Consider the following 27,494-nt stretch of genomic DNA (forward strand, 5'->3'; position numbering starts at 1 on the left):
AAATACTCAAGTCAGTACAAGAAAGGGGTTGTGTGTTCTAGTAAGAACAGGGCTTTGTGAATATATAAGAGCGTATAGTCTTACCTTCCTTCCTTACTCATCATTGTAGTGCTTTCTAGGCAATATGCACGTAGACTCGGACTGTCATTCTAAAGGAGGTGGGGGCGGGAGCTCTTCTCCTTTAGAAAAATACTAGTCTGTTGCTGTACATTGGCTTGATAGCTCTTTTCCTTTCGTTTTCTCTTTCTGTTTCCCCCCCTCATTCATAGCAGGCCAGCCCCGCAAGAAAGAAATGCCCACAAAGAGTAGGCCACCCTCATCGAGGACGAGAAACAACTTTGTCATTGCCAGACTGGAGACATATGACTGCGCCGAAAACAACGCAGTTATTAATAACTATCGACTTACTCCTCCCATCATTACTTCTTCCCATTGCGAATATTTCGTGTTGGGCGCTCTAAACTTCCATGCCAGGTACTCTAGGTATTGTACGTTGTCTTCAACAGTCTAATTGCGACCCCGAGAATGCAGACAGACCAAAACATCGTAGCAATCTACCCGACCCTATTAATCCTTCATGGCTTTCTCTCCCAGCATCTGTCTGACAAGAGGAACCCATTTCTCCGGCTGATCTCCCAACCAGGACTTTTCTTTTGGTATATACTCCAATATTAAATCCCTGACCTTGCTCGTGGGCGGTGACACGATACTGACTTGGGACTTTGGAGTTTCTAGTGCCTGGTTTTGGGTCATGACCAAACCATCATCAGCCTTTGCTTTTCTCTCTCTTTAGTCTCTCACTCACCTTGGCAATGGCTTCGCGCACCTCTTCTTTCGCTCTATCCCGTTCTGGTAGACCACCGTACGGCGGGCATTTGATTCGGACCTCCACCTGGTCGCTGGACACGGCGTACAGGCCGGGCCGCTTACACAGCCACTTGACCCGGCAGAGTATGCGGATAGAAGTATAAGGGACCCATCCGGAAGTGAAAAAGCCCTTTGTGCCTCGGCTGGCAGGCTTGACGCCCTTGTACAGTTGGATCGCAGAGGATGGGGAGATGGAAGAGGACCGTGAGGAGATTGCCATTGCGTTTCAAATTTGGCAGAGGAGATCAATGGAACACAACTACACTCCTCACTCCACCAACGCTAGAAACAGAGACAGCTGGTTGGAGACAAGCAAAGTTAAGCCTATTGATAGGGACAAGATTATTATCTTGGATGCTTGTCGTATGGGAAGCCGAAGGTTGGGGGAACACCAACGGCTACAGTACCTTGGGGGGTTTAGCTTTATATCGTTAGTTGCGGGGTGTTGACTACCTTGGTTGCATCGGCGCTAATGCGGCGTGCCGGAAACGTACGAGGGGCAAGCGGGAGGAGGGGGGCGCAACAGGCAGTCAAAGGCAGCCTGGGAGCCAAGAACTGTCAAGGGGAGATCTACCCCAACATGAGTCCTCATCTGTTTCGGGAGCCTGGAAGCCCACCTGCAGCCATCTACCGCCGTCGGACTCGAATACGGGATGGAGACATCCGGATGTTCGAGCTGGTGTCTTTGTGCACTTCGTTCACAAAACAGAACAGAAAACAAACGGAGACGGTGGCGATCGAGAAGTACCATGGGCCATCATGATTGTCAATTACTACGTTACACACTGCCAACAGTAAATAGGGGAAATTGTGCAAAACGAGCGGCACCCTAGATACAGGACTGATCTGCACAGGCGTCCAAAGCAAAACGAAAACCATCATCATCATCCATCTGCCATTATTATTCCCACCCGAATCGGCTCAATTACCGGACGCTACCCGAGAGAGGACCCAGATGTCTTCCCGCTTTGTCTGAGGGAGTCTTGCCTCCAAGAGACCAGCTTAGTAGTTCTTCTTGGGAGCCTGCTGCTGGTATTGATCCTGCTTCTTGGGCTTGTATTCGCCCTGCTTGGGTTGGTACCCCTCCTGCTTCTTGGGGGCTTGGTAAGACTCGGGCCCCTTGACGGGTTTGTACTTCTGCTTCGGTTGCTCAACGGGCTTGTACTCGCCCTTGGCAGGCTGTTCGTAGTGCTCAGGCTTCTTGGGCGCGTACTCCTTGGGCTGCTGGTACGACTCTTGCTTCTTGGGCTGGTATTGTTCCTTGGGGGCCTCAGACTTGTATTCGTCCTTGGGGGCCTGGTAGGGCTGGGGGTTGTAGTTGCGCGCCTTGTACTGACTCTTGGACGAGGGTTGCTCGTAAGGCTGAGGCTGCTGGGTAGGCTGCTGGTACCCACTCGACGACTGGACGGAGTAGCCGCAGGACTTTCCGAGGAACCCGTTGACCAGTTGGCTATAGAGAGAGAAGGAAGACCCAGTTAGCACACGTCATCGTCGATGAAGACTTTGCCTTGAAGAAAGAAGACCTACAGATCCTTGGGCTTCTTGCACCGCTGCTCGATGCAAGGCACCACACTTCCGTGGAACTGCTGATCCCTGGAGAGGAAGGTAGTTGCGTTAGTAAAGTACTTGGTTCGGCGACTTGGGCTTGGGAGATGAGGCTACTACGCACTTGCAGAGGCATTCCCAGTTGGCCTTCTTCAGCCAGAGAGTGCGAATGTAGTGCTTCTGGTTCTGGCACTGGGAAGACTCAATGGCCTTTTTGAAGCAGAGCTCGGCACACTGAGGGGGTCCGAGGTTGCGGTCCTCCAGGGTGGAGGCGTTGACGCCGGCAGCAGCGGCCAGGAGGGCGATGAAGGCAGCGTTGAAATGCATCTTGAATGTAGTTGGTGATGAGGTACTGTTGGCTGCTAGCGAAAGTGCTGGGTTTCTTGAATGAATGAATGTATTGGGCTGATGAGCTGTTGATCTGTGCAGTGAGTCGAAGCTTGTGTGATGAAGAGAAGGAATCGGGGAATGTTGGAAGCGAGGGCGTGGTTCTTATAGAAGAGCATTGGTATCCTGACATGAGTTGCTGATCTCCATGTAGGCTTGCTGAGCACGGGGCTACCACTCATCGAATGCCAAGTCACCGCATGCGGTGATGTTTACTCTTCCCACTGACGCTGCGAAAATAGGAGAACATGAGGAGAGTTTAATTTGATAGGCGTCTCGCTTCTTGGCAGTCTTCTTCTAGACATCATCCTACAGTGCAGGGTTCCCCAATGTGCAATGCGCAAGCACTAGTTCCCAGCGGCCTCTGACTAACCTGGGAAAGGGGGTGGTGACTATGGCCTGTCGCAGGAGATCAGAGCCTCAACGCCACGTTTTCCATTCGCCACCTTACCCTTGGGGCTGGTCAAACCATATACTCACAGCCCATCTAGAACAGCCACCAAATAAACATACGACGAACTAACTATTAACCACCATTAGGTAACAGCCGCCCGACTGTGGGCGCCAAGCCGAGCCGGGTAGCGCCCCAGGTTTACTCCGTTGCGGTAAACGAGACGGATTCAACTGTACATATAGCTCGAGCCTCAAACCTTGGGAGATCGTTATAAGTTCTAAGGGGAAAAACACAGTTTGTGCCCCACAAGTGGCTTTGGCACCTAGGCGACGAGATTGGGAAGCGATCTTTGCCCCTGAACGTGTCAGAGTCGGGGGAATTTGCTTGTCCCTAGGTTCCATCGTGACAGCGCATGTCCGAGCCGGGCTCCGATCTACTTCAACAGCAAGGCGAACGCCCGGAATGTGGCACGTACAGCCCAAATGCTCAAGAGCGGCGGCATCAGGAAAGGGTCCAGGGGTACAATATGGGGCTGACATAGGCCAAAGGGATAATTGGCCACAACAAATCACAGCAACCCAGATGCCTCTTTCTGCAATTTGCGTTGTTACTACAATGGTATGTGACCAGTCTCATACGATGATTGGCAATACCTACCTCGCCGCGGCTAGGGATAAGCCCACGAAAACAAGACGTGCTTACGAAGCAGCCTCGGAGCACCTAAACGCACATCACTTGGACTTGCAACTGTTTATTGACAGTTGAGACAAGATGTCCGTCTGTCTCAGTGACAAGTTGCGGATTTCCTATACTTCGACTTTGGCCAATCAAATGAAGTCATGGCTATCGTGAGATGGTTCGTCCAATCAGCATCCCGCCGATAGGGAGAATGGGGCAATGCACGTGATAGCCCGCACTTTTTCTCCATATCCTTATTCTGACGACCCGAGCCCTTCTTCCCGCTCAAGCGATTCCTGAAACAGTACCCCGGGGGTGAGTAAGCCGGAGTTATCCACCGGAAATGACGCGATAGGGAAGTGTGCGATGAGCTAACCTTTCCCAGAACTGACAGTGATCTTGCTCTGGACAGCGCGCCATGGATAGTAGGAATGCCACCAATGGGGCCATGAAGCTCCTGCCAAAGGAGCTCCTGGAGATCCAACTGGGTCAAATTGATCTACTCTTGGCAATGTATGCCGCGGAAGAAGAGTTGGTTGTGGATGACACTGCGCGGGCATATGTTGAAGAGCTGAAAGACTGGTGCTTTGGTGACGAGGTCGCACTACCCGGTGGCAAAATCTGCCCAAGTATCACTATGCTGCTCACTCTGCAAATCCATACCGATGATGAACCTTCATCCTCAGGCAGGCCTCTAAAGCTGGACATATCGGTACCCCTGGCTGTGGAAAGCTCCCAAGACGTCACCGGAATGGAAGAACCGCCACCCGTCAAGTTCCGGCTGCAACAGCCAACCTGGCTGAGCAAAGCCGAAGCCGCCCAGCTCATGGCCAGCATCCCGCAAGATGCACACGACAACAGCGACATGTTCGCGACCATCGAGCAGATCAAAGACGCCGCCTCCCTCCACCTCCAGACCCAAACCAGCACAGCCCCCGCCGAAGCGGAAGAGGAAGCGCCCAGCAACAGCACCCTCCTCCGCGTCTGGTTCTACTTCCCCTCCATCAGCACGCGCGCCAAGCGCGACGACCTCGTGGCCAACGCGCCGCGGTACGGCCTGACGGGCTTTCTCCTGGCCGGCAAGCCGGGGATCTTGTGCGTCGAGGGCGGCTCCGCCCGGGCCGTCGACGACTACATGCGCTTCATCAAGACGGAGAGCTGGGGCGACATCCCCGCCCACCACAAGAAGGTCAGCGAGCGGTACCGCGAGACGCTCGCGCCGGGCGCGGACGGGCGGCCCGCGGCGCGCGCGTTTCAGGACATGCGGGAGATCACGGATACCCTCGGCGAGCGGCGCGGGGAGCGCGCGAATCGCAATGATATGAGGGCGCTGGAGGCTTGGTTGACGGAGAGGGGGCTGGGGGACGCGATGACCAAGGTCCTGATCTGAGCTGGGGTGAGGAAATACGCCAACGGATGGACCCAAGCTCTGTTCAACTAACAGTGTCTTGCCAAGAGGATGCACATTCGAATCTACTTTGACCATACCCTAGTCATCTAGTCTACATTACACCCAGGCCGACACGCACCCTACCTAGATCGTGTAGCGGAACCAAGGAACATTGTCCGCCAACTCTCGCTTCAGCATCTTCTGCTCTCCCGTCGGTTCCTGCGTGCCCAGCTGCTGCGCCACAGCATCCCGCCTGGCGTTTTCGCGACGACACCAGATGGTCATGAATAGGGTCAAGAAGAATGCCATGCTTGGCGATACGTTAGTTTAGCCGATTCGAAGACCAACGACAGAGGAATGAACACGTACCCCACGAAGCCGATCAAGATGCTGTGTCCGGTAACGTAGCGAGGACCGTCGCGAGTCAGGTACACGTAGCTCGCAATGATACCGCCGCAGTTACCGCCCATGACCTGCATGGCAATGCCCGTACCTCGCTTCAGGCTGCCCCCGATATTGGCGCCATTCCAGGCCAGGCCCAGAGGGATTTGCGGATAGATGCCTAAAGCCCCCGAACCATGAACGATTAGCACCTGTTTTACGGACGATAACCTTCGTTAGAGAGACAGAAGGAGCAACAATGCTTACCGATAGCCGCAAATACCGTCCCAGTATACTGCACCGTCGAGTTCCCGCTCGCCGCGAGGAGTGCGAAGCCCAGGATGGCGACGAGCTGGAACCCCAAAAGAAACACCCCGCGCTGGCGGATGCGGTCGGCGAACCAGCTAGCGCCGATCGTAAAGACGCAGGCGAAGACGTAGGGCGGCACGCTCATGAGCTGCGCGTTGTTGGCCGAGTAGCCCATGCCCTTGATGATGGTGGGCAGGAAGAGGGAGAACGAGTAGATGGGTGCGAACCCGGCCATACAGATCAGCATAAAGACGTAGATCTTCCAGTCGCCGAGGGCTTGCCAGACGTACTTGAGGTCGAAGTCGTTGGAGAGGTGGCCGTGGTCGACGGCGAGGCGGCGCTCGACTTCGTCGCGCTCTTTCGCGGTGAGGAAGGTTGCTCTGGATGGTAGGTCATGTGAGCCTCGAGAAGTTATGATGGGAGCAGAGCCCATATGGGAATGGGGGCGGGCGCTTACGTTGAGGGGTAGTCGTAGATGGCCCAGTAGGCTGTGAAAGATACCAGGATGCTAAGGAGGCCTTCTAGGATGAAGATCCAGGACCAAGCCGAGAGGCCGCCCACACCGCTGCGCATCACGGTCAGTTATGGGGCAACATCCAAAAGGGAGAAGGACCTTGGACGCACTTACCTCATCTCAGCTATGCCTCTCGCTAGTATGCCACCGAAGGCGCCAGCAAGCGTCGCAGCGGAGAAGAACAGGGCCATGCGAAACCCGCACTCGTGTCGGCAATACCACTGCGTGATCTATAGCCGTGGTTATAGCACAAGTCAGCGCCAATCGATTCCTCCTCGGCAGCGACCGATGTGCGTTGCTGCGAAAGCGACTTACTGCGTTGACTCGTTAGCACGACAGGCTGGCTCCTCGTCGAACCACGCAATACCTGTGGTAATACTCACCATAGTAGTTGACCCCAGGGAACAAGCCGCCCTCGAAGACGCCGAGGAACACGCGCGTCGCCATGAGCCCCGAGTAGTCCTTGACGAACCCCTGGCCAATCATGCAGGCCGACCAGGCGACCATGATGAAGGTCAGCCAGACGGATGGCCGCAGCCGTTTCATCATCATGTTGGACGGGATCTCGGCCGCGATGTAGAAGGGGAAGAGGGTGGCGAGGCAGTCATTGTACTGCAGACCCTTGAGGCGCAGGTCTTGTTCCAGGTTGTCGAGGCGCGCATTGCCGATGTTGGTGCGGTCGAGGAAGCATAGTCTTGGAACAGTTTGCGATTAGATCAGACCAGACGTCAATACCCTGCGCGAGGTGCGGGTCATTTCGTGCTGGCGAGAATGCGACTTACAGATAGATCAGACTCATGAACGGAATAAGATGCCAGTCCAGCTTCCTCAAGAGCTTCTTGGTCGCCTTCTGGTCGAATATGGGAACTTCCGAGACGTGCGTCGTTGCCACCATCGATGGAGTCTCGTCGCCCTTGGTGGCTGTTATGCCGCTAGTATCGGGCGTCTTCTCACCCATGGTATCGTCGCCTGGAAATGCACGGGATTCTGTGATACGGAGTTGGAGTGGGAGCGCCAGAACGGGACACTGACTTCGCAGGGGCTCCTGTCGACTTAAAACCCCCCGACAGGGACTTTGCTCCCTCGAAAGCTGAAAATCCATGCCCAGCTGATATGCAGAGAGCGTGCAGTGAGACACTGAAGCGGGCCCCCGTTGCACACAACTTGGCATACTGTACATCTAGATAGGCCAGCGCAATACCTACTCCGTACAAGCTCATAACATGATCTGGCCGGCCCGCGAATAGCAAAGCCCGATAAGCAACAAAGTGGCATGCAGCTTGTACGTCGTAGCTTCTTCCATTCGACGCCACGGGTCTGGGCATAAGCCTATCTACACCAAGCTCATACCATACCCCAGATACCAAGTCTTTCTTTGCCGGGGTCTGTTGGGCCAGGCCGGGCCATTGCAGAGTCCGCGAGAGCAAGGAAGGGCTATGCTCCGGTGTCAGCAGCATTAGTCTTTGCAGGTGAGACCTAGGCCTGGCTGTTCGAAAAAGCAAACCATACATAGTGCCGGCTCAGCACAGCAAATTTGTGACCTCGATTCACTGGACAATAAAACGCGGGAGGCTGCGTCTGCCGGCCTTCTCGGCCAATTGTGGCGCTCACGACTAGTCCCGGAAGGTCAGTCATGCCGTAGACGGCTTCACTAAGGGAGATGCAATACCTCCCTACTTACCAATGATCGAACACCGGTCGGGCTATCAGTACTTGAAACGGGGGCCTTTCTGGCGATTCCAACAGTATTCGTCACAGCTTACGTCGTGCCCCTTCCTGTCGACGCAATCATCTGCTCAGCAAAACGTCAGGCCGTAACAGTGGCAAGCTGTGGATTCATCAAAAAATTAATACGCAATTCATTTTCGCGGGACGGAAGGGTGCTGCGCGGACTCGAAGATTGGAAGACCAATAGGGGCGAACACCCTGCAGTAACCCTCCTGTCGCGCCTTCAGCCGCAGCCTAGGGCGCAAGAAGCAATGGTGAAGTGGTTGGCTCTGACTGAGACACGATGCGGCATCCCTGAGCATGCATATCTACCTTGTCAATCACCATGTCGTACCCCTATACTCGAGCAAATGGCCGCGAGATGGGCTCCTCATTGCGCATTCCTGTTGGCATGACCCTTCCCCGTCTGTTTGACCTCGTTGAACCCGCCCACGATGCACCCCAGAAAACCCCCACGCCCCCTTCAAGGCACCCCCCTCCCCGACCGCGTAGCCTTCGCCAACGCACTCTGCGCCACGTCGTCCGCATAGCGCTGGTAAATAGGCAAGTAATGCTCCCTCTCGCTCTCCGTCCGCTTCACACTGTCCCGGCTCTCCAGCGCAGCCTGCCACTTCCGGAACCTCTCCCAGCCAGCCTCATCCTCCCCTGAAGCTTGACCCGGTTCCGGCACCGCCGTGATGCCCTTGAAGTGCGCAAACACCCAGTGCCGCAGCACCCACGGCGCCAGCGCCAAATCGACCATCCCGACCTGGTCGCCGCCGTCCCCGGCGAAGAAGTACGGCCCCACCGGATCCATCGCGCGCGCGAACTCGAGGAGGAACCCGCGGTACTCGTCCCGGAGCCCCTCGAGCCGCTTGCGGCCTTCTTCCTCCTCGCCACCAACTGAGGATGGCTGGAACTGCAGGAGCCGGTGCCAGGCCGGGATGATGCGCGACGTCACAAAGTCCATCCAGATACGGGCGCGGGCGCGCCGGAAGAGCCGGTCCTCGTTATTGCCATCGCTGTCGCTGCTTCCGGTGATGGCGGGCAGCAGCTGGGGCGCGCGGTCCGGGTACGCCTCCTCGAGGTACTGCAGCAGCACCGTGGACTCGTACAGGGCCTTGCCGGGCCCGACCTCGAGCGTGGGGACGAGGCCGCGCGGGTTGGCCTTCATGAGCTGCTCGCCCTTGTGGTAGGGGTTGACTGTGGTGGCTTGTTATCAGTACAATCTTCCTTGCATTTGAAGTGACAACTCGTTTCTTCTATCCGAAGAGAGCAGGCTCACCTTCGATGTACTGATACGGGATCTCCTTCTCCTCCAGCGCGAGCCAGACACGCTGGACGAAGGGACAGAACCAACCAGCAAAGAGCTTGAGAGGCTGCTCTGCAGCATGTTTCTAAAGCGGGTTTCATGTAAGCAAGAGCTTGTTGGGCGGTAGGCATTGGAATAGTATCAACGTACATCGACGGTCTCTTTCGCAAGCCCCGTAGCCACAGGGTGCAAGTCGGCGTCGGGCATCGGCATGGTGTAATACTTCGGGCTATGTTCCAGTGTATGGGATTATTCGTTCAAATGACAAGGCGCCTTATGTATTGACTATCAAAAAAGTAGAGAATGGCTTGAAAAGAGATCATTCTTATAGAAGACGAGGTATCATGATGATTAATGCCATTTACAGTATTGAATGATGCTGGGTACCCCAGATGATGACGTGATTTTCGTGCGGGACAACATTCAACCAAGTCAAAACACACATGCATTAGTAATAGCAACGCGGGCAAAGTTGGAAACGATTCTCTGTTTCATTGTGATTCGCACTGAATCGAGCTTTCTCATTATACATATCTGGATGCACATCGTTTCCAAATCGCAAACCACCCATATGGGTGTGTGGTATACCATACTGCGTTGAAGCAGCGAAAATCAGACCCATATGGCTCTCCCAGACTCCCGCTGGTCTCGCGCAAACATAAACGCCGAGATATGCAGCTAATTGACCCTTTTTGTTACCGCCAGTTCTAGTGTTAAACCAGTTCATGAACCCCCGAGCTTGATTAAGTTGATTGCTCAGTCGTACCCTTTCCTCTAAAGGTTGAATTTTCCAGCTCCGCTGACTCCGCTTTTGCAAAACACACACTGGCATTTAGAAGCCAGCCTCCGCTCTCCAGCCCTCAACCGGGAGGGGGAAGGTGGAGCACCACTCGGCGATTTCCTTCTTGATCTCGTTGATCTTGGCGACCTCGCCGCTGGCAACCTTGGCCTTGAAGTCCTTCAGCTTGTTAGCCTCCTTGGGAAGCTCACCCTGGATCTCCTTGCACAGCTTGATGCTCTGGTCAATGTACTCGGCCACACGCTCGAAGTCCTTGGTGCCGAAGCCACGCGAGGTCATGGCGGGGGTACCAATACGGATACCGCAAGGGGTAAGAGCAGATTTGTCGCCGGGAATGCTGTTCTTGTTGCAGGCAATGTTGATCTGCTCAAGGATGGCCTCAACGCGGGCACCATCCAGGGCCTGGGGACGGAGGTCGAGCAGGACCATGTGAGAGTCGGTACCGTCGGAGACCAGCTTGTAGCCAAGCTCCTTGAACTTGGTCTCGAGGGTCTTGGCGTTGTCGACGACCTGCTGCTGGTAGGCCTTGAACTCGGGGGACTGGGCCTGCTTCAGGGCGACAGACAGAGCAGTGATGGTGTGGTTGTGGGGTCCACCCTGGTGACCGGGGAAGACGGAGAAGTTGATGGGGTTCTCGAGGTCGTACATGACCTCCTTGCCGGTCTTGGCATCGACGCTGCGGACGCCCTTGCGGAAGAAGATCATGGCACCACGGGGACCACGGAGGGACTTGTGGGTGGTGGTGGTGACGACATCGGCGTGGGGGAAGGGAGACTGGATGACACCAGCAGCGATCAGACCCGAAATGTGGGCCATGTCGACGACCAGATAGGCACCGACCGAGTCGGCAATCTTGCGCATGCGGGCGTAGTCGATCTCGCGGCAGTAGGCAGAGGTACCAGCAACGAGGATCTTGGGGCGGTACAGCTGGGCGTTGGCCTCGAGAAGGTCGTAGTCAATGATGCCAGTGTCGATGTTGACACGGTAGGGCATGGTCTCAAAGTAGGTAGAGACAGCCGAGATCTTCTTGGCGGGGGTCTGGTAACCGTGGCTAAGATGGCCACCGTGGGGCAGGTCGAGACCCATCAGACGGCCGTGGACGGGCATCAGAGCCTGGTAAACCTGCAGGTTGGCAGGGCTGCCGCTGAGGCACTGGACGTTGACACCCCACTTCTCGGAGTCGAGGCCGAAAGCCTTGAGGGCACGCTGTTGGCAGAGGATCTCAATGGCATCAATGTGTTGGTTTCCACCGTAGTACCGGGCACCGGGCTGGCCCTCGGAGTACTTGTTGGACATGGGCGAACCGAGAGCATCGAAGACAGCGCGCGAAGTGATGTTCTCCGAGGCAATGAGGACGATAGACTCCTTCTGGCGCTGGATCTCTTTTTTCTACAGGGCAATCAATGCGCGTCAGTGTCGAGTCCGGATAGAGCAACGAATTGGGTCGTCTTGGACTTACCATGATCTCAGCGACCTCGGGGTCAGTCTCGAGAAGGGACTTCTCGAGCATCTGGTGACGGTCTGTCAGCATTCCATTGGAACATCGCGAGGCGGGGCAGTAGTCGGCGAAGGACTTACATCCTTGTGGGCGCCCGAGAGAGCGTAGGTGGAACCGTTGGCAGCCATCTTGTCTGTATGTCTTCTTTTCGGGGGAGAAATGAAAGAAGCTGTCGTATCTTGCAGGATGGTCAAGGGAGAAAGAAGAAGACAGCAGTGAAGAATGCAGGGAGAAAAGAGAAGGGATGGAAGAGCAGGAAAAGAGAAAACTTAAAGGTTTCCTGAAGGCGGGAAGATGGACTTTTCTTGGTGGGGTGAACTGACAGGGCAGGACCAATCGCGGGGTCCATGGGGTCGACGCTAGGGAGTCTTGGGAGTCTCAAGAGTCAAGGAGGGGTCTTGGGGGCCCTAGAGCTAAGCGTAAATCAATCGCGGGCGGCGAGATCGGCCCCGGGAAGCAGCCAGCAGCAGACAGCAGAAGCCAGCAGCCCTTCTGCCCTACATCTCTTGAGTGCGCGCTTGACTTCGACTTCGACTTCCCTTCCTTTCCTTTCCTCTTCTTTTTTGTCACTCTAATCTTTGAATTAGATCAATCGATCTCTGCCACGGAGCTCAAATATGTGATTCGCTCGTAGATAGCCTGCCAGCCCTTGACTGCTACAAGTTAGCGGAAGTCTCGGACACAATGGATGTCATCATAGGGTCGCGCCAATTGAAACTCACGCCGAGATGCACACTTAGGGTGTGCCCAGCCACACACACCCAGCACCGCAACACCGATGCCCCGGACACGAACCCGGAAACGAAGGCCCCTGCCACCAATCGGCCATTTTACTTCCATGTCAAAGTCGCCGGGCGCTATGATGCGTTTCGGGGGTTCGCAGTTACTACTATTCACCGCCAGCTATGTGTTTGTTTGTTTGATACTCATGTAATTGTTCCATCGTTCGGACGTTGCTCAGTGACCAGAATCATCAATCCGCCCGAATCGTAACCACACCTTCCAACTGATTCTTTCCATCTTGTCTATGCGGTATCCCATTTGCTGTACAAGTACAGAGGAAGCATCGGCTTGCCATCCATTCTCTGGATAACCAGTTCATCCGTCGCCTCGGGGTGATAACCGATCACACATCTTCCGCCCAGGCCTTTGACCACCTCGACAATCAGTCTCATCAACGCGGCCAGTTTCGTCAAGGCCGGCTGGTTAGCTAGCTCCCATCTGTTGATCATAATCGATGTGTCCTCCACGAAAACGTCGTTGAACAAGCCCCAGCTGTAGTAGGCGCGGACGAGCTTGGGCGTCTGAGAGATCCAGAGCTGAGGCGCCATGTCGACGATGCTGATGGGCTTGTGCACAATGCGTGTCTTGATCTCGAGCGTCGAGTCTAGCGGAATAACGCGGCCTTGCTTTCTGATGGACAATCTTGAGCCAACTGGCCCCGAGTCCAGAATCATCCCATCGTCCAGAGACAAGTCATCAATGTTGCTGGTCAGTGTTGTGACGGAGGAGTCCTCTGGAGCGTCATCGGTCATGGGTACCGACTCCTGGGGGTCGACGTAAGCGTCGGCCTCGTAGCGGACGACGTAGCTGAGACCTCCGAAGTTGTAGTTGATGATCCGGTGGTGTCCCGTGCTGTTGGGGATCTCACGTGTAGTGTAGGCCTTCTCAAACTCGTGGCCGTATCCCACGAACTGGCCTGGTCCGATGAACTCGGTAGTCTGAGCCTCGACCCGATTGAGAATGACAGTGCCAGACTTGCCGGCAACTTCGGCCTGGATGGCAAAGGGCTCGGGGCTGTAGCGGGTCAATTGCGGGTCCACGAACGAGAGCAGCTTGCGGAGGTTGTTCCGGTCCGTCACGACGTCGATGCAGCGCACGTCAAAGGTGGGATCAGCCTCGTAGATGGCGCGGAAGAGAGGCTCCATCGGGATTTCGGGGTGACGGGCAGCGTTCTGGGCAACGTATTGGAAGCCCGAATCCTTGGCCAACTGAGTTCGGGTCATGGGGGGCTGCCACTTAGGCGGTATGCCTGGGACAGCGATGATTGGCTCCTCCGCGGACTTGATCCAGCTGTAGGAGGATAGATGCCGGACATCAGTGATAGTTGCCGGGGATAAATGACCTTTAAGGTCATCGCGAGAGATGTTGACAGTCATTGTAAGTGAAGTCTGGCTTGATATTGTAAACGAGGTTGAACAGAAGGCTCAGTGTACCATAGTGGACAAATGGAAAAAGATAAAAGTTGAGAAGGTCAACTGCCAACGGGAAAATCAAGAAATCTTGACAATCACAGAAATAAGACACACGATGATGTTCCCACTACGTCCACAAAGTCACTGAGATGGCAAAGGATGTGTGAGAGGTGAGTCAAAGGTGGCAAGAGAAGCAAACGAAACACAGAGATGGACGCCAATCTCAACCACGTCCAGCAGATTTACAGCTTCTTCAGCAATAAATCAAAAAATAAAATGGCAAAGCATGGAGAAAAAGAAGGGTGAAGTGATGTGACTCATGAAAGGGAAGTGAAAATAGAGTGATGAAGAAGAAAGCTGGTTAGGTCTACCCTTCGTCAGGTTCGAACCGTACGAAAAACGACCAAATAAACACCCCCGCCTCCGTGTGTTGTGGATTGTGCCATCGCCCCCTTGTACTTGTTCACCTACCTACCACTCCCACTTAATACAAGCGAGGAATCGACATCATGTCACTTGCCAACAAGATCATGTCGTCGCAGGGCAAGTCGATGGCCACGAATGCAATGGAAGCATACTTCGAAGACCTCATCCCATGGAAGCGGGCAAGATAGACTCGAAGATGGCACCGTAATCCAATACCTCAAGATATGTACAACAACAAAGCAGATCACCCTGCAATACAACACGTAGCCATCTGTCTTCATGCAAGCAGTCGTCAATCATATCACTGGTCTGTATTTTTATAACAGTATGGTCTTGGGTATATGTACAAAAGCTGATCCAGCCATCGCCACGGAGCGACGACCAGCAAAGAAAACCAAGACCCCTTTTGATTCCTCCTTCTCGCTACATTTCATATTTATCTAGCCAGGCCATCGTCGTGTCACCGTTCACTATCAACCATGCGTCACCCCTTGGCTCATTCCATCTAGCCAGCCAGCCAGCGAGGTTTCCATGTTTTCGTTGTTGCACCTCTGGAGAACATCGTTCCGACTTCGTTCCATCAGCTCGTGATGCGGCTATCACGTGTGCTATTTCCCCTCGAGGCTGAGACGATGGCAAAATAGGCAAGGCGACCATGTGATAGGCTTAGGAGAAGCAAGAAGCGCAAGATGGGAAGAAAAGCTGGCTCCCACCGACCCCCTTACTCCTTTGCTCCTCTTCCCCCATGACCCAGGGGGAAAACCATCTAGCCGCGTAAATCGCTCCTTGAGAAAGAACCGCCGTCGATATATGCAAGTGTCGTCCAAGACACACCATTAAATGCGTCGTATGGTCTAGGGCGAACAACCAGAGCGCGGTAAAAGGCCAAGTGCTGTGAGAAACAAACCCAACAACTCCAAGAACACCGGTATTGTGTCAACGACCTGGTGTTGATCTTTTTCGACTTGCTTCAGACGCCCAAATGCAGAAAAATAACCTGGTGGACCGCCGTAAAAAAGATAAGTCACATGATTTCGGATTGTAACTTTGTCGTAAGAAGTGTCCCCGGTTGGAATCGGCCAAGATGCCCTATCTTGGAAGAGACGTGACAACCAGGGCCTCCCCGACGTAACCCAAAAAACGCAAATATGGCCACCAGACAGGGTATAGAGTATAGGAGGTGAAACGAGTAAACGAAGAAAAGGGAAAGAGAAGAAAATTAAGGAGAAGACCCTCGTAGGTGATGAGAGACAGTAAGGAGGAAAGAGAAGTGGCCGTTCAGATCAAGACGAGGTATAGTGGACAGCTAATCCGAATCCAGATCCATTGGCTCGCTCCCCAGAGTGACATCTGAGACCACCGAAGAGCTACGGACACCTCTCTAGTGCTCCATGCTCTCGGGGCTCGGTATGCCTGTATCGTCTTTGTCCGTCTGGCTATTGCCGCCCTGGCTCTCCATGTGGGTCATCTCGGGTGGTGCTGCAGGCAATGACAAAGAGCCGTCAGCCGGCGCAGAGGAATCGGATTTGGCTGGCGGCTTCTTCGCATCGCCTTTGCTGGGGCTAACATTTACGCCGCCATTGGCCTTTTGCGCGGCGGCAGCGGCAGCGGCAGCAGCCTCCATCTTCTTCTTCTTCTTGTTGATGGCGTTCTGCTCCTTGGGCGGTCGCTTTTGCGGTGAGACAATCTTGCCGGTGGCGCCAAGACGAGGTCGTGGACGTCGCTGCTTCACCGGTAGATCCTCATCTTCGACCAAGGGTGCATCCCCATTGGCGTGCAATTTGGCCAAGAAGAAGTTCTTGACGAGCCCAATCTGGTCTTGGATGTTCTCCTTGGTGACTGAATCTTGGGGTGGAAGATCTTCGAATAGTACTGCATCGATGGCATCGGTGGTTGGGTTCTGGCTTTGGTACTGGTTGTGCACTCTCGACTGGAGGAGATGCAGGGGGACAGATAGCATGCCGCCCAACTCTCCAGCAAGACCCAGCTCCTTGAAGCCAAAGAAGTCTTCTCCCAGCTCTTCAGCGAAGTCACCGCCGACGAACTGCTCGCTTCCATCGTTGAAGGCAGCAGCGCCACCATCGGTCGTCGTTTGGTCGTTCAGTGCAGGGCGTAGAATCTCGGCCAAATGGTTCTTCATACGCTCGTGGATCGAAGTCAACTTGTTACCAAGTCGCTCCACTTCGTCTTTGGCGTAGCTTTCCAGTGTTTCAACATCGTAACCATTTTCATGCAGCGTATGGAGCAGAACTTCCTCATCGGTGTACCGCGGTTGTACCCGAGCACCGCGCTGGGCGTACTGGGGTGTGGGGTCCTTTCGCTCGGCTTCGTTGTACATCTTGAACGTACTGCCAAGCTTGGCGAAATAATCCGCAGCTATATCCGTAACAGTATCCAAGGCCGAGGGCTGCATCTCTTCGAACCCAGCGTGGTAGAAGATCTTGGCGACAGATCGCTGTAATGTCGCCCTGCAAAGCTCGGGTGCCATAACAAGATCATCGCCACAGGTAACCTGCGGGTCGACGTCTTGTTCTTGGAATGGCTCAGGGTTGTACTTGGGAAACTGATTTTGATAGACCTGAGGGGTGTTAGTGATATGTCCGTCACAGAAGGTGCACATTTCCTACCTGTTGTTGAATCTGCATCTGCTTGACGACGCCGATCTTGGAGCATAGCTTCCGTGTCTCTTGCATTTGGCGCAGGTTGGCGTCGAACCTCTCCGCCAGAGGAGCTCGTGGGGCTGTGAAGTATCCAGCTGGAATGGCCCGGAGGTACTCCTCGTGTTGGTTGATGACTTGACCTTCATTGTCGACATGCCACTGAAGTTTTGGCGGGATATCAGGAATCATGCACTGAGGGTCGTACCAATCAGGTACCACAAGTTCAACGTCTTCTTCCATGCCCTCGGCCAAGGTCTCGGAAGCTTTGATATCCTTAGCAGCCGCGTCGTCAGCCGTTGGACTAAACGCCCCACATGCTTCTGCCTGTTCCTTGTGACGCAGATACCTGCGCATCGCCGGCTTGGTTCGCAATAATGCTGGTTCGTCCACATTCAGCTTGCGACCTTCGAAAAGCTGGAGCCTGCGCTTTGCGATCTTGGCACGGCCCGTCTTGGTGATCTGCTTGTAATGCTTGTACTCGTCATCCTCATAGACCTGCTCCTGCGCCTCATTGAAGGCCTGGTTAAGAGCCAGTCCATTGAGGGAAGGCCCATCAATGTCCATAGCGTCGACGTTGCTGCCTATACCCGACTGCCCATTTAGGCCACTGGGAGTGCTGGATCCGCCAACTGGAGGCGTTGCGAAGCCATTGCTTCCGTCAGCCTCGGACCCCTCCCTTTGCACTTTTCCCAGTAGGCCGTTGAGCTGGAGGACGGGCTTCTGTTCGCCATTCGGTGTGTCTTCTTTGTGATCAGAGGGGGCTTTCCTGGACTTCGTACCCTTGGCTCCACCAGTAATGCGACCTCGGGAGGACATGATGGGTTCATCGTCACTATCGTCGCCAGCGTCGTCATCTCCGCCGTTTTGCTTGCGTCGTTCTTCCGCCTCAACTTCGGCGCGAGGTCGGATTACCAGGTCCGGTATTAACGGGATGAGTTTCTCCGCCTCCTTGCGCATGCCGTTCGCCATACGGCGCAACGGGTGTGTCATTTCTTGATTGTATCGCAGGCAGTTGTCCCAAATCAGGTTAAGATCGACGACGAAATCGGCCTTAGATTTATAGGCAAGCGACTTGAGCTTCTTGGTCATGCTCCCGAGATCCATAGGCTTGGTAATGACTGTCGGGGATTAACATGGTTTGCGTAGGTATTAGACGAACACAGGATTGACTCACGGTTATAATAATCCGGCGCATCTCTTTTATTCACCCTCTGCAGGAAAGGGGTTGAATACTCTGTGTGCGCCTTTAACTCGGTCAAGACCTTTTCCAGAGCCTCGTACAGTTCTTCCTGGTTGACATTTTCCTCGCTGGCCCATTTGCTGCGATTCTTCCGGACTTCATTCATGAGCGAGCGGAGTTCAGCATCGGAGGCGCGCACGAGTTCGCGCTTCATGTCGATTCGCGCAATCAAATGCTTGAGGGTTAGACTGGATGCGCCGAGGTTGGCGCTGCTGAGCGATCCGTAATTCTCGCCGGTGGGACCGCTGGCGGCGCCGGGGTTGTTGTTCTTGTCCATCTCGGCTTGCAGCATCTTCTCCGACTCTTCAAGCTGCTGCTGTTCTATCATGGCGGCTCTGTCATCCTGCAGCGTGTAGAACAGGGTATGAAAGCTGCGCTTGGCTGCTTCCTCGGTAGCGGTGCGCGCCTCTTCCAGCAACTTCCGCGCATCTTCAGAAGACTTGGCCTGGGCCTGGGATATTTGCGAACCTTGCGACGACTCGTCTTTTGCCTTGTCCAGATGTCTCCCGGGCGAATGAGGCGCCTGTATGGGAGAGCTTCCGGATTTGGAGGGCGACGGCAAGGCGCCGACGACCTGTGCAGTTTTGGATTTCAGCGGCGAGGCATTGGAGGTGTTGGTCGCCTCTTCTCCCTCGTCTTCATCATCGTCATCGTCGCCATAGTCGTCTTCATCGATGGTTCGCTTCGCCCGTTTCGCAGGCCGCTCTTCAACGGGGCCATGGTCGGTTGTCGGGGGCAGCAGGGGCGCGGAGAGGGTAATGGGATGGCGGAGGGACTCGATACCGGCATAGTTGTATCCGCCCTCATCATCAAACAAAAGCGCGATTTTGGATGCGGTGCGGCGATAGCTGTCGGCGAAGTAGGCGCGTCGGCGGTCTTCCTCTTGGTCGAGAGATGCCTCAGGCATCAACTGAATGGCGCCATCCGTCGTAGGAGTCTGGGTTCGCTGCTGGCCATCATCAGATTGATGAAAGCTACGATTACCGTTGATGGTAGTTCCAGATGACGGTTGCCAGCTGTGGTGACCGTTCATGATGGACATGATGGCCGTGGGCGTGTTATAGGGATGGGCTCCGGATGGACGCCATGCGTGTGCAAATGGCGCGTTCTGGAGATGGCCACGGGGGGAATCGCGCGCCTAAAAGAGAACCAACGGAACAAGCGACATCGAAATAGATGGAATCACAAAAATTGAGGCCAATACCGATAAGAATGGTGATGCCTCGATGGTTGGAAGTCGAGGGCGTTTTCGCGTATGTCGAGAGAGGAGGTTAACAATTACTGGGCCGAAAAGGGTAGTACCTCTGGAATCACGCTTTTTTGGCGGGAGAGTGTTAGAGACGGCCGTTTTTTGGTCCTGATTCCAGATATGACCGCATCCAGACGGCCAAAGGGTACACGCGACCAATTGTTCACAACGGAACAATCACGACCGCGCAACAGCTTAAAAGCGGTGCATTCGCGTCTAATCTGATCGCTGCCTTACTCCGAAGCCTTCTATCTACTTTTCGCAAGATGGCCCCATTCCCTCGGCCTGCAATTGAGCTCTGGTCGCCGGCCCAGCTCGGTACCTTGTCCACCCATTCAGCAGCCGCATCCGGCCAATCGAGCCAGTTGGCCCAGGCTTCTTTGCTTGATTTCAATCAATCCATCCATCCTTCGCCAAGTGAGAGCGCATCGGCTTTTTCTCCGTCTTACCGCAATCCATCATCATATCTGGTAGGTATCGTTTGATCAAGATGACCTGAGTGAGGCTCACAGGCTTGGCAAGCCATCACGTGTATTACGGTGCCAGAGGCCCTGGGCTCGCCCATTTGCACCTCACGGCATCAGTGAGTTGGATGCGCCTCGTCTGAAGATTGCTATCAAAAGTAGTAGCCAGATATTTGATACGGACATGTGAATCGCGACTCTCAAACAGGCGCTCTCTCTCTCTGCCTCTCCACATCCGCGTCCCGCATGAACGTGAAAGAACCTTGAAACCCCATGTCCAATCGAGCGTAGCGCTCTTTGGGGGAGTCGATGCGTGATTGTGCCCCCACTGATCACTGCTTGGGTCGCTGAACGTGGCAGTAAAGCCCAGCCACACGGCTCGCTAATCAGTGCGTACAGAACAGCCTGGACAATTGATGGAATTGAGCCTCTCTGCCATCAGTGCATCAACCTGCGGCAAGTGCTGTGCTTGGCCCCTTGCCGTAATTCCGATCACCGACCACCTCGAGCAGCCAGCTACCCAGAAAGAGTAGAAAGAGTGGGGGCTCTGATGCGGCGCAAAGTGGGAGAGCTCTCTGTTCTTCAGCTGGTTGAACGAACCCGACCGAACATCGAGAAAAGAAGAGATGACCACCAACCAGGCTACACTACATGCTCAAACCTCCCCCGTATAGCAAACGAGCCCATTCCCCGAAGCTCTGCATCCTTTCCAAAGCTTCGTCCCTCCTGAAAACTCTATAGATATATTCCCAATGATGCATTATACCAGCTGCTTGCGATTCTAGCCTAATCCCAGCTCCAACCAACACATACCCTACCTTACCTAACTCTTGCATCACAAAGACAACGATGCACATCCGCCTACCCTTTGCAGGTCAGTACATCCAAGCTTTCCACGTTGCTCACTAAACCAAGCGAGCATCGCCATCATTGCTACCAGCTCCGAAAATGCCGCGCGTCTCACTTCTGACATTTTCCCTGCTACAGGCGTCTTCTTCCTGCTCTGCCTGCTTGCAGGCTACGTCGGCCTCTCGTCGCTGCAGCTCAACTACTATGTCAACGACAAGGTCCTGCACCTCTTCACCTTCTTCCTGCTGACCGTGGTCTTCTACTGGATCGTCGACACGAACCGCCGGCGCACCTCGAACCTGACCCTCGTCGTCTGCACCGCCGTCCTTGGCATCGGCTCCGAGTTCCTCCAGGGCTTCCTGCCCAACGGCCGCGTCTTCGACCTCTACGACATCGTCGCCAACGTCGTCGGCAGTCTCGCTGGGCTCGCGCTCTGCAACTGGTACCACAAGCGCATGCTCGAGCGCAAGCGCTCCCGCCGCTACAACGCCGTCCCTGGCGAAGATGTTGAAGACGTCGAGCTCGGCGAGAGCTCGGTGCTGACCGACGCTGACCAGGAGGAAGGCATAATGTCTGCAGCCCCGGTCACCAGCGAGCGAGCGGCAACCGGCAAGACATTGGAAGAAGAGGTCGATACCTGGGACGAGAACGCCGTGGACAACTGGGACGAAGAGGACGATGGTGACATCGGTACCATCCCCAAACCCAAGGGCAAAGAACCCGAACCAGTCAATGGCGCAGACGGCGTCGATGCGAAAAAGCGACTCGATTAATTTCTCGGTCACAAAAACTACAGGTGAGGACACGAGAGAAGGAGAAGGACAGGGAGGGAAGAGGCGCGAGCAGCTGAACATGACGATGCATTGACACTTACCTTATGATACCTTTCTCTGGCGTATGGGCGATTTGGGTCACTTTTTCCGGTCAATTCGGTCTTCACGTCGGTCACACCACATGTACGAGTCTAGATGATTTCAACGAGAACAAGAGGATCGTTCCACCGCAGCACCGGCGATCAAACACAATGCTCAATAAGCAAAAACCTATATATTGTTTCGTCGGAACGTGCTCGTTAGTGAAAATAACGATGCGGGTGCAAATTCACAACCCACTTCACATCCTGATCCTCATGCAGTCCATGCAGTCTTGTGTGTGAGGTCGCCGGAGAGCCCAGTGGCTTGCAGTAGTTAGGCCAGAATCTTGCCGAGGCCCCATATCGCACACAACTCGATATCCGGGTGGAGAGACGAAGAAAGACTCGACGAATTTCGTCGTACAAGTGAGATCTGATCTGTGATATGCAATGGGGAATGGAGGGTCCACTGGTGCAAGGATATGCACGGCAACGGGCAGGGAGGATCAACAGCTGATCTGAGACATCCTACTGCACGCGCGCCTTAACCAGGTAGTTCCTTCTGACCATCCTTGATGCTATTACCACAGAACACGTCCCTGAGATAGTTACACAGAAAAGCCATATGTGAACAACTTCCGCTGCGGTTAAAACCCTCTACGGTGATGAAACTGCAGACAGGTCCGTAGACAATAGCTTCAAAAGAAAATAGCCCCATTGTTTTCAGCTATGGCACCATCTAGCTTACTTGCCCCATCCGGCAAAGGCTCGGCAAGATGATTCATGGGGAGAAAAATGGGTTACGGGAACAACATTCGGTCTGATGGAAGGCGACGACGTCCACTTTGTTATGTAATTTATGAGTATAGAATTGTTTATAGATTCTTCATCTTGCTATATACTACCTGTTTTTGACAATTAGAGTTTGGGAAGCAGATCTACTGAAAAGACAGTTTACACGGCGTTAACTATGGGGTCTATTGCTAAGGAACTCAACGGCTCTACTGGGGAGCCCCTCCAACGTGCCGATGAGCTCGAGGATGTATGTATTGACTGGCTCCTTCGTTCAACATCGCAGTATACTCACTAACCAAATTTACAGTTGATCGATGCCGTCAAATCTCTCATAGTACCGTACGTCAGGTCAGCAGATCAAGCCGCCTCTTTTAAAGCGACTGGCCAAGTATCGAAAGGCGCCGATGGTCAACCACAAAATGTTTTGGTCGATACACATAAGCCGGCCGAGCTGATCGAGAAACTGAAGCTGTCGCTCCCAGAGGCGGAAGGCAGAGGAAAGGAGGGCCTTCTCGCTACGATCCAGGATGTGCTCAAGTACAGTGTAAACACCTGGGATCAGGGGTTCCTGGATAAATTGTACGCCAGTACCAATGCTGTAAGTGGTCGACATCATTGGAGTATTGAGTTGGATTATGTGCTAACGAATGCTTCAGGTCGGTGTAGTTTCCGAACTTTTACTATCGGTTCTGAACACCAATGTTAGTCATCACGCGTCTCATTACCCCTGAAGCCCTCTTACCCTTGACTCCCATCCCTATCACAAACCCTCTCCCGCATCAAACTCACCATTCCTAGGTCCACGTCTACCAAGTCTCGCCCGTCTTGACCCTCATCGAGAAAACCACAGCCCGCCAACTGGCCAACCTCTTCGGCTTCACCAGTCCCCGCGCCGGCGGCGTCAGCTGCCAGGGCGGCAGCGCGTCGAACCTGACCTCGATCGCCATCGCGCGCAACGCGCTGTACCCCGAGTGCAAGAGGTCGGGCAACGGCGCTCGGCGCTTCGTGCTCTTCACTAGCGCGCACGGGCACTACAGCGTCGAGAAGGCGGCCGTGACGTGCGGCATGGGCGCCGCGGCGGTGGTGCCCGTCGCCGTCGACCCGCGCACCGGCTGCCTGGACCCCGCGGCGCTGCGGGCCGCGGTCCTGCGCGTCCACGACGACGGCGAGGGCCGCACGCCGCTGTACGTCAACGCGACGGCGGGCACGACGGTGCTCGGGTCGTTCGACGACTTCCGCGCCATCAGCGCCGTCTGCCGCGAGTTCGGCCTGTGGCTGCACATCGACGGGTCCTGGGGCGGGCCGTGCATCTTCTCGGCCGCCCAAAAACACAAGCTCGCGGGCAGCGAGCTGGCCGACTCCATCACCGTCAACCCGCACAAGATGATGAACGTGCCTGTGACGTGCTCGTTCCTGCTCACCAACGACCTCGCCGTCTTCCACAAGGCCAACACGCTGCCGGCGGGCTACCTGTTCCATGGCGCGGGCGACGACGGCGAAGTTTACGACCTGGCGGACCTGACGCTGCAGTGCGGGCGCCGGGCCGACAGCCTGAAGCTGGCACTGGCGTGGATCTACTACGGCGCGGCCGGGTTCGAGAAGATGATCGACCACGCCTTCTCCATGGCGGCGCACATGGCCGACTTGATCGACGCCGCGCCTGACTTCGAGCTCGCGTCCTCCAATCCGCCCCCGTGCTTGCAGATCTGCTTCTACTACGCACCCGGCGGCAAGCTGGCCGAGACCAAAGAGGAGAACACGAGGAGGACGCGGGAGATGGTGGGTCTGCTGATAGGGAGAGGGTTCATGGTGGACTACGCCCCGGGGCCGAAAGGCAGCTTCTTCAGGGTCGTGGTCAACTGCCAGACGCTGAAAGGAACAGTAGAAGGGCTGGTGAAGGCATTAGGCGAAGTAGGTAAAGAGGTTGTAGAACTTTGAGAAGTGGCAGATGCGTGTTATTACACCGTCAAAATAGAATAAGGCGCCTCCTTTGATATGAGGTTGAACCTTGTTAAGTACCCACGAAAAATTGAGAGCGATTCTGATTCAGAACCTTGATACCAGCCTACTACTAGCCGAGTAACATGAACCTCCATTTACTTCCGATTGGTAAACCATTCCGCCTGAGTAGTAAAAAGCAAACATGAAATATTAAATTACACCAATGTTCTCGACACGGTAGAAGGGAAGAGGACAGAAAAAACAAAAAGAGAATCGAATTATCCTATTGAATAGGATGCATCGGGAATTGAGCCCGATGCGGGGGTCGAACCCGCAGCCTTGAGATTAAGAGTCTCACGCTCTACCGATTGAGCTAACCAGGCGGGAGCGTTTAATGCTTGTTGAAGAAAATGCCACTTAGATAGCTTATGTAGCATGCAACTTTTCTAATGGCACTTGCCAATCTAATCGCTCAGTTTGTAACCAAGCTTCCGCCAAAACCCATCTCTACCAGTCCAGTGTTTGCATAATGGGTTGTTCTTCTCAAGTTAAGCATCTATGGATGGAAACCCGTCAAATTGCCGGATCTTGTTATAGCTTACCCTTATCGGTAATGCAGCCTAAGTATTTGAAGCTACCATCAATGGGATGACGGTTTTTTGTTTATGTTTTTGTTGTTCTGCCCCCGAAACTCGTCTCAATTAAGTCAGCTCAGCCGAAACGGAAGCCTTACAACAATAGTTGGGCATGGGAACAATTACGACAGTGCATCCCATTGCAACATCCTGGCAGAGGCCACGCTTCACATCATATATATCCCCATACGAGCCTGTCTGAATCTGTCATGCTTCATTTCCATTCTTGCGTACTTCTCTTTGTTGACGAAAACCATCCTCCCCAAGTCCATTGACTAAAGTCAACTACACCATACCTTGAACCGCACCACGTCAACATCCTCGGCGACGTTGAACTAGAAGTCTACCTAATAGTTCATGAGACACCGCATCTCTTTCTCCAATGGCCCAACAGTCTGATCTATGAAGGCGTCCACGAAGGTTTTGTCGTTGAAGTTTGCCATTCGGTCAATGGAGCTCTGCAGACAATGTTCAATGGCTCTTGCCAGCCCGTCCGTCATCACTCCCTGGTGGTGCCGTTGGTGAAGCACCCTCGCCGCCACTAGGAGGTTCGATCCCAAGCTAGGTGGGCCATCCTCGGGTTTACGGAAATCCTCGAGACAGTGGGCACTCTCTATTTCCAATAGCATGATACCCAACATCAGGATGTTGCTGCGATCAACATCGTTCCAAGGTGAAGTCGCACTGTCAGGAATCGCAGCTATGAAAACAAGTAAGTACGTGCGACCGAGAAATCATAAGTTGGCTTATCTGGAGGATGCTGGTTGATCAGGTACGGATGGAGGATGTCGAGATTGCCAGGAGCACTGCCCTGGATCTCAAAGAACATGATGTCCTTCTTCGTCCAGGGCTTTCGCAGCCATGGCGTCCCCCCAAGCTGAACCAAAGTGGTTATCAGGTTGATTACCAGTGTGTAAACCTCCATTACAGCTCCGATACGGAACGTGCGTTTAGGCAGGAGTTCTTCTAACGTCTCGCCTCTCTTGTCGTGTGACAAGGCCTGTCCGGTGCTGCGGCTATGGTAACCCAGGCTGCCTTCGTTATCGAGACGGAATTCAATTGCTGAAGCGGAATTCATTTTCAACGCAGAGCAGATGTCTGTAACATGGACCAAAGTCCGGGATACCTCTAAGGAGAGGTCCTCGAGAGCTGTGTCGACGAACATGACTTTTGGTCCTTGCTTCGGGCTATTGACGCATCAGAAAATCGCGTTGACAGGCGAAAGCCAAGAAACTCACTGTATCACCGCCTCAGTCTCGTTTTGGCAATTGAACTCCGTGTGAAGCCAGACCAAATGAGACGAATCCAACACGGAAACGTTGAAACGACCTGCCTCACTGGCTCCAGATTGGCTCACAGGTCGCTTTCCGACCTTCTTCCGACGCCTGATCCGTGAATCGAGACGCCAAGCTGCAGAATGCGTATTGTGGAAGGCGCACCATGATCGTGTGATCGTGTTGTATATCTGCGTCGCATTCTGTCGTATCTCATCTAGTGGTATGACGAAATTGATCTTGGGAGGCGGCGGACCGAAGTCGTCTTGCATCTTTCCCGCTTTATCGATGAAGTCATCCAACCTTTCATTGCACCTCTTCAGTTTCTCGATAGACTCCTTGATCTTCCGATGTGAAACTGTGTAGCGCAGACGAGTCGCGAAATCAAAGCGCTTGACCCGACCCAGTTGAAGAGGTGGTATTGTTGAAGAGGTGGTATTGTTGAAGAGGTGGTATTGAGCACTGCTCGCAGACCAGCCTTCTGTACCTATACATATCGACTGTTAGACTCGAGGAGTATCACGATGCGGAAGGCGCCGTACCTGACTTGAGCCACCCAGCTCATCAAAGTTGCTGGCAATCTCTCTCATGACCAAATCCATCTCCAGAATGGTAGACATGCAAGAGTCGTACGCCATTCCGAGCTTGGCTTTCAAGTCCCGTTCGAGACCAAACCTTCCCCATGTGCCGCATTGTGGGTCTTGGAGCATGTCGCTGAGTTCCTCCTCGTCAACAACATTCTTGAGAAGAAGGCGTAGCGTCTGGTCATAACTGACAGAGCAGTAGTTTAGCTGAAGGATTTGGGCATCTCGATACTTTTTCCACCTTAGTATCTTGTCGATAGGACGGGCAATATCTTCGGAGTGCTCTAGAGCAGTTATCAGCAATGGAATTGCTCCGAGAACGAGGCCAGCAACTTCAGCCATCCTTGTGACTAGAGGTTGGATTCCATATACACTCTTCTTCTAAAAGCAGACGATGCGTGGTTGCTACTGCGGGGTTTCTCGGGTGCAGGTTCGAGTTGCTGGGCGTGGTTTGGGGGATGAGCGCGTCGCCAGCCTATCAAATCAACGAAGCACAAGAGGGGTACGTTACAACCAACATGCTGGGTTCCGGTCCAACTTGAACTCGT

General features: G+C 54.1%; 11 protein-coding genes across 11 annotated transcripts; 3 read left to right on the plus strand and 8 right to left on the minus strand.

The window, feature by feature from the left end:
• Positions 1–567: 567 nt before the first annotated feature.
• Positions 568–1,087, minus strand: PG986_013689 (uncharacterized protein; the record flags this gene model as incomplete). The annotated part of the gene is made up of 2 exons (XM_066849911.1): positions 568–738; positions 806–1,087. The coding sequence occupies 2 exons, from the start codon at positions 1,085–1,087 to the stop codon at positions 568–570; spliced, it is 453 nt and encodes a 150-aa protein (XP_066694054.1).
• A 782-nt stretch (positions 1,088–1,869) lies between these two features.
• On the minus strand, positions 1,870–2,739 carry PG986_013690 (uncharacterized protein; the record flags this gene model as incomplete). Its single annotated transcript, XM_066849912.1, has 3 exons — positions 1,870–2,317; positions 2,395–2,460; positions 2,537–2,739. 3 exons carry the CDS (start codon positions 2,737–2,739, stop codon positions 1,870–1,872), a joined length of 717 nt encoding a protein of 238 aa, XP_066694055.1.
• Positions 2,740–4,289: 1,550 nt separating this feature from the next.
• On the plus strand, positions 4,290–5,261 carry PG986_013691 (uncharacterized protein; the record flags this gene model as incomplete). The annotated part of the gene is made up of 1 exon (XM_066849913.1): positions 4,290–5,261. One exon carries the CDS (start codon positions 4,290–4,292, stop codon positions 5,259–5,261), a length of 972 nt encoding a protein of 323 aa, XP_066694056.1.
• A 144-nt stretch (positions 5,262–5,405) lies between these two features.
• Positions 5,406–7,423, minus strand: PG986_013692 (uncharacterized protein; the record flags this gene model as incomplete). The annotated part of the gene is made up of 7 exons (XM_066849914.1): positions 5,406–5,571; positions 5,631–5,823; positions 5,910–6,331; positions 6,409–6,516; positions 6,580–6,695; positions 6,823–7,159; positions 7,248–7,423. 7 exons carry the CDS (start codon positions 7,421–7,423, stop codon positions 5,406–5,408), a joined length of 1,518 nt encoding a protein of 505 aa, XP_066694057.1.
• Positions 7,424–8,656: 1,233 nt separating this feature from the next.
• PG986_013693 (uncharacterized protein) lies at positions 8,657–9,697 on the minus strand (the record flags this gene model as incomplete). Its single annotated transcript, XM_066849915.1, has 3 exons — positions 8,657–9,375; positions 9,458–9,569; positions 9,635–9,697. The coding sequence occupies 3 exons, from the start codon at positions 9,695–9,697 to the stop codon at positions 8,657–8,659; spliced, it is 894 nt and encodes a 297-aa protein (XP_066694058.1).
• A 619-nt stretch (positions 9,698–10,316) lies between these two features.
• On the minus strand, positions 10,317–11,909 carry PG986_013694 (serine hydroxymethyltransferase; the record flags this gene model as incomplete). The annotated part of the gene is made up of 3 exons (XM_066849916.1): positions 10,317–11,672; positions 11,743–11,793; positions 11,862–11,909. The coding sequence occupies 3 exons, from the start codon at positions 11,907–11,909 to the stop codon at positions 10,317–10,319; spliced, it is 1,455 nt and encodes a 484-aa protein (XP_066694059.1).
• Positions 11,910–12,806: 897 nt separating this feature from the next.
• PG986_013695 (uncharacterized protein) lies at positions 12,807–13,940 on the minus strand (the record flags this gene model as incomplete). The annotated part of the gene is made up of 1 exon (XM_066849917.1): positions 12,807–13,940. One exon carries the CDS (start codon positions 13,938–13,940, stop codon positions 12,807–12,809), a length of 1,134 nt encoding a protein of 377 aa, XP_066694060.1.
• Positions 13,941–15,783: 1,843 nt separating this feature from the next.
• On the minus strand, positions 15,784–19,344 carry PG986_013696 (uncharacterized protein; the record flags this gene model as incomplete). The annotated part of the gene is made up of 3 exons (XM_066849918.1): positions 15,784–16,980; positions 17,030–18,180; positions 18,237–19,344. 3 exons carry the CDS (start codon positions 19,342–19,344, stop codon positions 15,784–15,786), a joined length of 3,456 nt encoding a protein of 1,151 aa, XP_066694061.1.
• Positions 19,345–20,864: 1,520 nt separating this feature from the next.
• On the plus strand, positions 20,865–21,637 carry PG986_013697 (uncharacterized protein; the record flags this gene model as incomplete). The annotated part of the gene is made up of 2 exons (XM_066849919.1): positions 20,865–20,889; positions 21,003–21,637. The coding sequence occupies 2 exons, from the start codon at positions 20,865–20,867 to the stop codon at positions 21,635–21,637; spliced, it is 660 nt and encodes a 219-aa protein (XP_066694062.1).
• Positions 21,638–22,687: 1,050 nt separating this feature from the next.
• Positions 22,688–24,450, plus strand: PG986_013698 (uncharacterized protein; the record flags this gene model as incomplete). The annotated part of the gene is made up of 4 exons (XM_066849920.1): positions 22,688–22,759; positions 22,820–23,110; positions 23,169–23,213; positions 23,311–24,450. 4 exons carry the CDS (start codon positions 22,688–22,690, stop codon positions 24,448–24,450), a joined length of 1,548 nt encoding a protein of 515 aa, XP_066694063.1.
• Positions 24,451–25,435: 985 nt separating this feature from the next.
• Positions 25,436–27,288, minus strand: PG986_013699 (uncharacterized protein; the record flags this gene model as incomplete). The annotated part of the gene is made up of 4 exons (XM_066849921.1): positions 25,436–25,772; positions 25,865–26,275; positions 26,327–26,862; positions 26,905–27,288. The coding sequence occupies 4 exons, from the start codon at positions 27,286–27,288 to the stop codon at positions 25,436–25,438; spliced, it is 1,668 nt and encodes a 555-aa protein (XP_066694064.1).
• Positions 27,289–27,494: the final 206 nt, after the last annotated feature.

This window comes from Apiospora aurea, assembly GCF_038362705.1.
Source record: "Apiospora aurea strain CBS 24483 chromosome Unknown utg000009l_segment0_segment0, whole genome shotgun sequence".
NCBI classification, from domain to species: domain Eukaryota; kingdom Fungi; phylum Ascomycota; class Sordariomycetes; order Amphisphaeriales; family Apiosporaceae; genus Apiospora; species Apiospora aurea.